General features: G+C 42.5%; 1 protein-coding gene across 1 annotated transcript in view; it reads left to right on the top strand.

Annotated features, from left to right (window-relative positions):
* Positions 1–12,005, top strand: part of peak1 (pseudopodium-enriched atypical kinase 1) — a 186,723-nt gene that overhangs the window by 140,938 nt on the left and 33,780 nt on the right. Inside the window, exon 4 of the mRNA XM_061720833.1 lies at positions 8,264–9,238. Coding sequence (XP_061576817.1) covers positions 8,389–9,238 — 850 coding nt within the window. The 5' untranslated portion in view covers positions 8,264–8,388. The remainder of the gene's footprint in view (positions 1–8,263; positions 9,239–12,005) is intronic.

The raw sequence follows: 12,005 nt of genomic DNA, 5'->3' as shown, positions 1-12,005 counted from the left end.
TTCCTTCCTTCCTTCCTTCCTTCCTTCCATAAATCAGCTTTACACAAAAACGTCATCAACAGTAATTTATCGTTTTTACCGTGAGATACAAATTCTTACCGTGGGGGATTTTTTTGACGGTTTATCGTGAACGGTAAAATATCGCCCATTCCTAGTTGGTAGGTCCGAGCCTTTCTGAGCACCGAGACGTGATGAGCAGCAGCCGCATGCTGCTTTATTAACCCGTCATCAGCGAGTGGGAGCATCTCTAAAAGCTCAGGCTTTGCTGGTTTGGTCGTCTGAAGCGCTAATGGAGGGTTAATACGATGCCGGGGAGGAAGGATGAGCAATTATCTTTGAGGAGCAGCTGTTGACATCCGTCAGTCCGGTCGGAGCTGCAGCTCCAAACGAGTCTAGTCCATCAAGTGGGAAGGAAGACGAGGTCGGAGCGTGTGGCGCTGAGAGAAGAGGCAGGCCTCAATTAGCATGTCACATGTGGAGGTTTATGACAGCACCGTTATCAGACTGAGGACGGCTTGTTCTGAGGGGGTTGCCGGGGGAAACGTAGGCACAGTTTGGTTTAACGGTGTCGCATCTGAACAGACCACGAACTCTTGGATCAGAGTGGAGATAGGGCTGGGCAATATGGACCAAAAGTCATAACAGAGGTCTGCACAATATCAAAATGTATAAAACAATGAAATAAAAAAACGGCCTGCATATATAGAATAAAAATGCTTCTTGAATAAAATAAAACAAATATCCCTTTCCTGCATAACAATTAAATTAAAATACACTGTGCAATTAATACAATGTAGACAGTAACAGGCAGACTTTTCCACTGAGGTTGACAGTTGTACAAATAACAAAACATTTGTGCAAATCTCAAATAAAACATTCAAGTCAATTTGTCCCAAAATAAGCTATATCAAAATCGTAAAAAAAAAAAAAATATATATATATTTTTTTTTAATAATCAATATAAATGAAATTGTCTCGTACCATATCGCGTTTAAAAATATATCGATATATATTAAAATCTCGATATATCGCCCAGTCCTACTGTATTGAACAGTAAAAAGGAAAAAAAAAGAAATGTGTTGCACACATGAAGCAAGCCCACTCACATCACTGAAAAGATGTGGGGATTAAAGGTGTAATTTTTTTAGAGCAAATGTTCAGATTTTGGCTCCTGTTTGTTGTTGTTTCAATCTCTGGGAGCTGGTCAGGTTGAAAATCTATTTTTACAGAGATGGACAGTTTTGTCGCACATATGTTCAATATATGAAATAAATTGCAGTCGCATTTGAATGCAAAAGATGTGTCTGTGTTGGGGTGGGGGGGGCGGTGGTGCTCGAAAATTCTGTTATGTACAAAAGGGGGGCCTGGCAAAAAAGTTTGGGAACCACTGGCATAGAGGCTAAAGAAACCTGCCTTTTCTCTGTGTGTTTCAATGATTGACGCTTCCTTGATTTATAGGTATTGTGACATGAAAAACAAATTTTTCTTGATTTTTTGTGTTTTGTTGGGTGTCTTGACATCAATTACACCCAAAAAACAACGAACTTTTAACATTCAGTGTATTGTGTGCTTTCTGGGATTTTCCGCATAACTATGCAAAAACGGCGCATGTGGTTTGGTGGCGGGCCGTTACGTATAGACCCGCTAAATCACCGCCCCCTCCACCCAGCTCCCTGCCTCCTCTCCTCTCCAGCGCACCATAAAGGCCGATTTATGGTTCTGCGTTACACCGACGCAGAGCCTACGGCGTAGGGTTACGCGGCGACGCGCACCGTACGCTGAACCCTACGGCGTAGGCTCTGCGCCGATTTAACGCGGAACCATAAATCAGGCTTAACACGGAGCTGTTTAGAGCCCCTTCTGTTCTAATCACCGGAGGAAAACTGCTAAGAAGACCCGCGGCCACTGACTGGACTTAAGATAAGGAGACACTGCTGCTTGCATGCCTTTATTTTTATGATTGTTTGCTGTGGACTGTCTGCTTCGCCCTGCTGCTTTTCCGTGCATGCTTCGCCTGTCGCTCCCGGCTTAACTCTCCGACGCCGCTGTGAGCGTATGGCTGGAGGAGGAGGAGGTTTGGAGGAGGAGCGGAGCAATGATTGACAGGAAAGGGGGGAAAGGAAGCATTTTTCACCGCGCAAAAAAACACTGTCATAAAAAGCCAGGAAAAGAGTACTAGAGTGAAGTTTTTCTTGTTACACTCTTTTAGACACATTTGAGGGATGTTGGCCAAGACTTTTAATAGTGTTAAAAGCATGTTAAAAATGATGTCACAATACCTTTAAAATCAGCAGAGCCAACGGTTCAGACGTGCTGGACTCGTCCTCGCCTGGGTGTCGGCTCAGGCTGAACTTTGGGTTGTCCATCCCGGTCTTATACCCGCTGCAGGAACACGCCGCATGCACATTCGCTGACAGTTTTAAATAATAACGTCTGAATTGTGGCCCGTGTTTCCTGTGAGGATGCGGCACATGTGCTGCAGCAGGATAAATCCTCGCCCGCCCTTTGCCATTTGCTCAGCAAAGTTTCATTCAGGAGTTCCTGCTTTATTGTGTCCGATGCTGGGCGGAGTGTTTTTATAGTGACATCCGTCTGCACAGGATCTGAGACACATTACTCCACGAATGAATCACACATCCCTGACCGTATCGGCCCTGCAATGAGCCGGGGACCCACCTACAATCAGAGCTGGCTTCACTTTTAAAAGAGCAGCATTATCACACCTTCCCTGGCAGAAGTGAATATTTATTAATATTATATAAGACCTGTAGTTCTCAAGAACACTTTCTTGTGGTCTTGTCTCGGTCTCTCCAGGTCTCGGACTCGGATCATTGAGATACCGTTGTTGCACACTAAGGCCACGTTTACACATAGCTGCGTATTTACAAAAACGGATATTTCCCCCTCTACGTTTTCAAAAATATCCTCGTTTACACAAACCTGCATAAATACGCTGTTAAGGTGGTATGAGCATCCAAACCTGCAGGGGGCAGTGTAACGAGAAGCGTAAAGTCATGCTAGCCAATCAGAATCCTGGAAAAAACGTCAACAAATGACACGTGTGAAGCCTGAATATTATGGTTCCGCGTTAAATCGACGGCGTAGCCTACGTACGGTGTGCGTCGCCGCGTACCCTACGTCGTAGGCTCTGCGTTGGTGTAACGCGGAACCATAAATCAGCCTGGACTGCCAGTTACTTCCAAGACGGAACGAGAGTCTTTCGTTTGGAGTGACAGAGAAGTGGAGTTACTTTTAAGTGTGACTTTAGAATATAAAACAGTTAAAATACAAGAAAATATTGTAAACACAGGTGGCACACATGACGCTGGTGACGTTTCTGTCTCATAATGTGACGTTCTGAAGCCTAAATCTCCGTTTCTCTCCGTTTACAAGCAAACGTGAAAACTGAGTTTTTGAAAATCTCCACTTTGGCCAGAGTTTTCAGAAATGATCGTTTTTGGTGAATTTGAGCTTCGTTTTTGTGTAAACGAACGGCCAAAACGCATGAAAACACCACCGTTTTTGCTCCGTGTAAACGGGGCCTGAGGTGACAGAATCTGGTGATAAGCCAAGTCAAGAATCGTTTCGATTCCGATTCTTAAGATTCAGAATCGATTATCAAGATTTGATTCGATTTGATTTGATATTGATTTGGGTTAGTGTTATTAAACAGTTTTTTCAGCTGTTGCATGAATTATATGACTGTAGTTCTGCAACATATTAATACTAGTATTATATTGAGATTAAACAGCAAGTATTGCAGCTAATGATGCTGTAAGGACCAATCAGCTCCCAGAATGCTGATAGAACTGAAACAGAAACATCATGTCTATTTCAGTTTTGCATTTTTGAGAATTTTGTTTTTAGCATTTTTTGCAAATGTAACCCCAAGACAGTATATAAAGTAATGAAATATAGACAATTTATGCAATTATAACTGAAAACTTTAATGTTTTCATACCATAAAACATATTTAAAGGCAAAAACATGGCACCAGTTTTTTGGGGATAAACAAAAAAAGAACCAAAAGTTGTAATGTAATGAAGAAGAAAAAAAATTGATCTTTATATGAATCGATTTTTAGGAATTAATATGAGAATCGATTTAGAATTGGAAAATCGATTTTTTTCAACACAGGCCTAGTCTTGACTACAAATCTCCTATAAGATCAGCTTTTTTACACTCCTTGAACACAACCACATGCGCTACTTTTATTTTGAAATGCTGGTTAAACATAGTCATCTCAAAGCCGGTCCAAGTCAGGAAACAGTTGTGTGTTGAGCGGGCGGCATTTGCAGAGGCTATCGCCCCGTGCAGGCGTGCAGGTTGGCGTCCCAGCCCCGCCCTCTACCTGTTTCCTGTCCGCCAACCGTCCATATCAAGGCCCATAGTCACACATAGATCCTAAAATAAATAAAAAAATGAGGATTGGCTATCAAGACCCGGCCAAACAGACAGATTCATCATCTTAGCAACGTGTTGAGCTTCTAATGTGTGAAGGAAAGAGCCTGAAGCCTTGGATTGTTTCCAGGGTGGAAAAGTGGATTCCTGACGTAGCGGAGGGCGGAGCAGGCCGGGAGCACATGGCCCGGCTCCTCTCCACCACCAGAATATCGCCTTGTGTCTCGGATGTATGACTTAAATTAAACTAAAATCTGTCTGAACTCGGTCGGTGTTGATGATAAGATGTGAGTTGAACCTTTTTGTCTTTTCTTTTTCAGCTTTTCCTTCATTACTATTCCATTCTTCCCAACTCCCAGGGCTCTTCAAACTTTCCGTGTTGTTCTATATTTAGTGTTTTGTGGAAATGATGTGACACACGTGTTCTTGTTTGATAGTACGTGATTATTTAAGCATCACACCACCTTTCAGCCATGGATTTGGTTTGAATGTGACTTTTAAGAGCGTGTCATGATTGCTTTTCAAATGTGGACTGCTCAGTTGGGATTGGGAGTCTTGTTTTGCATTGAACGAGTGTTGCAGGTGTGTAGTTTATCTCATCTGTCGTCACTTTGTTGGGTCTGGAGTGTTTAACATGTGGAGCTCCGTCGCGGTGCACGACCTGCTCGGCTGAGAAAACAGGATGCGTCTGCTGCTGATAACCTTATTTGAGTCCATGTTTTAAAATATCAGCCTTTATTATTACCATTATTATTGTTTTTTTTACCCATTTCTATTTCAAGCCACTTTTTCTGAGTGTTTACTTAATCTGCAGTTCAAAAGTGACTAAGAACTTTAGTCTCACATATTTTCATGCTTTCCCGCTTTCTGATGGGCAAATGAAACCAAACTAAAGCAAAATTCTTCTATTATTTGATATAGGGGTGGGCAAAAATATCGATATGGCAATATATCGCGATACTTTTCCAGCTGATCCAATATCGATATTCAAAATTTGAATATCGATTTTTTTTTTCTTTTTTTTCTTAATATATTTTTTATCCCCGATTTTTTCCCATTATATCACCCAGTGCTCCTACTTAAGTGACAGTCCTGGGCATTGCCACTCTCTACCAACCCTGGGAGGGCTCTGCACCGAGCTCAGGTTTTATTTCACGTTTTATTTCATTTTATAATTTATTTTTTATATAACACAATTGCTTGTCCTTAAAAAATGAAAAATAATGGACAGAGGTTTATTTATTTATGGATTTATATCTATACTGACTGATCACTGTGCCTGTCCTTGGTTTTAGATAGGACATTTTATTTACTTTTGTATGAACAGCGGAAAAGTTGAATAAAATATCTAATTTTCATTGAAGTACCCATCTTTCTTGTGTTTATTATCATTTGCCAGATAATTAAAGCAACCTCATACTAAATTTAATATTAATTTCATATGATGTAAATAATATGAAAAACATATACAAATATGTTGTAACTTTAGCTTGTATAGTTATAATAAAACATTGTTTTGACTCAGTTTGTCCCATGAATTGTCACTATAATCTGATGAACGTGCAACTCGGATTTTAAGATCCATAAAGCTTTTTACAGTTTTCAGCAAACTTTATATATCGCAAAATTTGGATATCGCAATATCGTATCGTATCGTGACTCAGGTATCGTGATGTGTATTGTATCGTGAGGTCCTTGGCAACACCCACCCCTAATTTGATATGTAGCTGTAAATTATGCAGAGTAACTACTGAAAGACTCACATCAGATGCTTTTTTTAGACAGAAAATACTGAGTACGAGTCTCTTCAGCAGGGGGATCTCCTCACTGACCCCAAAAAACTCCTTCGATGACCTTTCGTTTCAAGGCGTCCTTTTCCTTTTTTTTGCTGAATCGTGGCAGGATGATGCACTCAGAAACATTAAACACAATTATAATCCAGGGTGATAAAATGTACTGATATTTTGAGGAGGAAAAAAATGAAATTTGTGCACTAAGGCACTCGTGACGAGGCTGCCGCGTTTCATAAGAGCTGGAAGGTTGTGTTTCACCCTGGTTGGTGGTTAAAGCAGAAGCAACACAAGACAGTAAATCTAGATCTAATCTAAAGATAAATCTTGACACTTCTGCTTCTGTCTGTTTGTCTGGTTTTAAACCTCCAGGTTGATGTTTGGGGACAGACCGACTCTCACAGGCCTTTCCGTGGGGAAAGTTTGCCCCCTAGTGGAGACATATGAGCACTGCAACTAGTTCCTTTTGCCTTTTCTCTTTCTACTACAGTCTAACATCTATGTTTTTATCATGTATTGTGAGTAAATTGTCTTAATTTATATGAATAATTTTGTGTTTGTGCAATTGCAAGGTAATTAGGCAAGGCATGTTTATTTGTATAGCACAATTCAACACAAGGTAATTCAAAGTGCTTTACATCAACATTAAAAGCGGCAAGACACAATAAAACGGTAAATAACAAATAAAAGGAAATAAATTGATAAGAAAAGAGGTAAAATAAAAAGCACAAGTTGTTAAAAGGTATGGGCAGTAGAGTACAGCAGGTACATCTCATTCTTACAATGGCAAGAATTACGTTTCTATACGGTCAAAACGTACAAAGACAGGGTCAAATACAGTATTACAAAAGTAATCTGTAACAATTCGTATTGTGAATTAAACCAATTTGAAGATTCTATGCCACAATGCCTGTTTCCAGGTCTTATTTCACACAACTGGCTAGAATTACGTCTCTATACCGGTAAACCGGGTCTGTGGCAGGGTGGAGGTGCAGCCACTCAGGTTGATTAGGGCACAGGTGTTCCCAATCAACCTCTCCACCCTGCCTGCCTTCATAAGGCATGGCTGCACAGCAGCAAGAGGTCTCCCTGTGAAGCTGCTGAAGGTGTTGGTGCACGTGTGTGGGTGAATTGAGAATAAGGAGTTCTGCACTGGAACCTCGTGTCCTGTCTAGGGGTGGGTATTGGGAAGGACCTCACGATACGATACGCATCACGATACTTGAGCCACGATACGATACAAATTGCGATATCCCGATTATGCGATATATCCCGATATATCGCGATATTCTACATAGTTCACCGAAAAATTTAAAAATGCATTACACATCTTAAAATCCAAGTTGTATATATGTACATCAGGTGATAGTGATAATTCATTGGACAGACTGAGTCAAAACAATGTAATTCAAACTTTCCATTTTAATTATGCAACATATTTGCATGAAAAAAACACACTGAAACACAATGAAAAGTGCAGTGTGTGTATTATTCTTAGATACAAAATACTCAAAATAAAATGCAGTGTCTCACCCACACTGACATTGAAATCACAAAAATACAGTACAGCTACTTGCCCCTGACTTAAAATGACAAAAATAAAATGCAGGGTCTCACCCACACTGAAATCACAAAATAAAGTGCAGCTAGGGGTGGGCAAAAATATTGATACGGCAATATATCGCGATACATACATTGAATATCGATATCGTATCGGCCGGATGGACCCCGGCCTGCGTTTGGCGATGGGGGTGTGTGGCAGGGTGGAGGAGCAGCAGCCACTAAGGTGATGGGTCACAGGTGTGTCCCATCAACCTCTCCACCCTGCCTGCCTTCATAAGGCATGGCTGCACAGGAGCTCTGGGCTGCTGTTGGAGAAGGTGCTTGTGCACGTGTGAGAGTTTGGTGAATAAAAGAGTTCTTGCACAAAACCCTGTGTCCTCTCCGTCCTGTCGGTCGTTCCCCGTAGCACTCGCCCTGCTACAGGGTCAAAATACGGTTTTACAAAAGTAATTAGAATGAATTTTTGATTTAGAAATGGTTTCTAAAACCCCTCTTGTCGTCCTTTTCAGGTCCAGAGTCGACCACATCTGAGGGTTGGAGAGTGCTCACCGCTGTTGTTCCTCAAACGCCGACCGTCCGCCGCGTCTCCATGGAGGAGCTTCCTGTCCGGACCTAACGGGCCTAACCCGCAGCCATGTCCGCCTGCAGCGCCTTCACGGAGCATGTGTGGAAACCGGGCGAGTGCAAGAACTGCTTCAAACCCAAGAGCCTGCACCGGCTGGCCCAGAGCGTCGGGGGGGAGCGGAGACCCCCGCCCGGCCAGCAGCCCAGCCCCCTCCCGACGGGGACCCGGGCCCCCCAGCGGCCCGGCGGCACCGCCCGCTCAGGACACTTCCGTCCTCCGGTGGCCAAGAAGCCCACCATCGCCGTGAAGCCCACCATGATGCTGCCTTGCTCCGCGGCGGGGCCGGACTCGGACCTGCAGCAGCAGCCGCTGCTGCAGAACCTCACGGGGGAGCAGGGGAAGACGTCGGCCTTCACGGTCTGGAACCGCAACGGGCTGAACCGCAAGAGGCCCGGCGGGCCGAGCAACAACAACGAGGCGGAGCGCGGTGAGGAGATCGAGGGCTACGGGCCGCTGAGCCCGCTCAGCCCGCTGAGCCCGCGGACGCCGAGCGGGAACAACAACGGCAGCGGGCTGACGGACGTGCTGAAGGAGATCGCCGGCCTGGGCCCCGGGCCCGGCCCCGGCCCCGGCCCCGGGCCTTCGCTCCTGTGCGGGTCAGAGGACTTGTTCTGGGGGCGGATCAGCAGCTCGTACCGGCGCTCGTTGGAGCGGGGCGTGCCGGCATCCAGCTGCCTGGCCGCGGGCGGCGGCGGCAGCGGCAGCGGCGGCAAACATGTATCCCTTAGCAACAGCGCCAAGGTCATCAGCACGGAGGGGGGACGGTTCTGCTACCCAGAGTTCTCCAGCGAGGGAGACGGCGACGACGAGGACGAGGATGATGATGATGATGAGGATGACGAAGAGGAGGATGAAGACGGTAATACTCCTTTTTGCTACTTCTCATGATTCTTGTTACCGTATTTTCTGGACTATAAGCCGCACCTGCATATAAGCCGCATCCGCTCTATTTAAAAAAAAAGATTAGATATTTACTAGGGGTGGGCAAAAATATCGATATGGCAATATATATCGCAATACTTTTCCAGCCGATTCAATATCGATATTCAAAATTTGAATATCGATTTTTTATTTTATTTTTATTTTTTATTTTTTTATTTTTTTATTTTTTAAATATTTTTTATCTCCGATTTTTTTCCCATTATATCACCCAGTGCTCCTTCCTAAGTGACAGTCCTGGGCATTGCCACTCTCTACCAACCCCGGGACGGCCCTGCACTGAGCTCCGGTTTTATTTCACGTTTTATTTCATTTTATAATTTATTTTTTATATAACACAATTGCCTGTCCTTAAAAAATGAAAAATAATGGACAGAGGTTTATTTATTTATGGATTTATATCTATACTGACTGATCACTGTGCCTGTCCTTGGTTTTAGTTCCATCTTTCTTGTGTTTATTATCATTTGCCACATAATTAAAGCAACCTCATACTAAATTTAATGTTAATTTCATATGATGTAAATAATATGAAAAACATATACAAATATGTTGTAACTTTAGCTTGTATAGTTATAATAAAACATTGTTTTGACTCAGTTTCTCCCATGAATTGTCACTATAATCTGATGAACGTGCAACTCGGATTTTAAGATCCATCACTATCATCTGATGTACATATATATATATATATATATATATATATATATATATATATATATATATATATATATATATATATATATATATATATATATATATATTAGGGCTGGGCGATTATACGATCTCGATTTGTGATCGCGATCAAATTAAGTTCGATCACGGTGATCAGCTGTGGGTCTACTTTCTCGATCACGTGCAAAACATGCTGCAGCAAAGTGCACGACAACCAATCACAACCCGCTTTCCTGGCACCGCGCTGTCTGCATTAATTGATCATGCATGACATGCCGCAGCAAGTTGCATGACCATAGGCAGTAAAGTAGTCACATCTGCCTCCCTTGCACTGGTGGGAGCAAGCGTGACCAGAGAGAATAAAACTACAAGACAACAACAACCGCAGGCTAGCGTTAGCTTAGCTTCAAGCCGACCGGGACTCACGGTTTGCGGTTATTTATTTATTTATTTCGCCGGACAACTTCTTCCAGGCGTACAGGAGGAGGGTGTGATGGATTCACAAAATGCCCTTCGTGATGGATGTATTGTGTTTTCGAACCGCACCCATTAAAGTTGTGATTCGCTCTGCTTGTACCACAAATTACTCATCACCGCCGACTTCAGAAACTCCGCGGCCCCAACATGGGTGTGTGTGTGCGTGCGTGTGTGTGTGTGTGTGTGCGCGCGCGCTCAGCGGAGTGAATGTGTCGGAACGCGGAGGCAACAAGCAGAGCTCAGCATGATGACGCCGTAGGCTCTGCGTTGGTGTAACGCGGGACCATAAATCCGCCTTAAGTTCCTTTAGGCTAATACTGTGAGAAATAACCTCTCATAATAGCGGTACTACAGTTAATAAATGTAATAAAACTGCCGTTTCTGCTGGCTACTGAGTCCTGTAAGTGGCGAGTGAGTTTTAACTCCTTAATTACTAACCAGCGTCAGAGTCACGCACAGTACACAAACAGTGATGTTAGAGAGCCACCTGTTGGTCAATTTAAGCAACCGCATCGCCAGCTGCTTGACAGTGGCTCAACTCATATTAGTTTACTGTTTTTGTTTTTAATAATGTCATTGCAATTTTATCTATGCAATTGTGAAAAAAATGGCAAAATAAATGAAAAACTGTGAACAACCGCATTCCGTAGGCTATTCAGTACTCAGTATTCAGCCAAGTCTTTAAATTTTATTCCGCTTCAGTTTCGGCCTCAAATTTTCATTTCGGTGCATCCCTAGTTTTTTCGGTGGGTACCACTGGTAGCATTCTGGATTCTTGTTAAAACATGCTATTTGCTTTATTTGTTAAGGGGGGATCTTCTGATTTAAAAAATCGTGATTAAAAATCGAGATCATTCAATATGGGAAAAAAAATCGTGATCACTTTTTTTGCCATATCGCCCAGCCCTAATATATATATATATACAACTTGGATTTTAAGATGTGTAATGCATTTTTAAATTCTTCGGTGAACTATGTAGAATATAATAATCGGGATATCGTATAATCGGGATATCGCAATGTGTATCGTATCGTGGCTCAAGTATCGTGATGCGTATCGTATCGTGAGGTCCTTCCCAATACCCACCCCTAATATTTACTACATGTACAGAAGGATTTTGATCTGTAAATGATGTACATGTTTGTACCTAAATAGATCCTTTCCTCACAGTGTCTTTTGGGACAGAACCAAGAGAAAATAACCGCTATTTATTTATCTGTTTGAAATCTGCTTCTACCTACTTTATATCTGCTAAAGAAGAAGTAGCGTATTCTTCTTTGCATTTATTTTGTCTTAGTTTTGATTCTAATTCCGGTTAGAGCGCCCCGAGCGGTGGAAGAAAAATCCACAGAATAGCTGCACCTTTGTATAAGCTGCATGGTTCAAAACATATGAAAAAAGTAGCGGCTTATAGTCCAGAAAATACGGTAATTTGTTTATTTATAGTTCTTATACTTATCTTCCGCATCTTTTGTTCTGTTCTTGAGATAATCTTTATATAATGAATTTATCTTCTGACATGTATTTGATATAC

The sequence above is a fragment of the Cololabis saira genome, chromosome 5 (assembly GCF_033807715.1).
Source record: "Cololabis saira isolate AMF1-May2022 chromosome 5, fColSai1.1, whole genome shotgun sequence".
Taxonomy (NCBI): Eukaryota; Metazoa; Chordata; class Actinopteri; order Beloniformes; family Belonidae; genus Cololabis; species Cololabis saira.
This window is presented reverse-complemented; position numbering and strand designations above follow the sequence as displayed.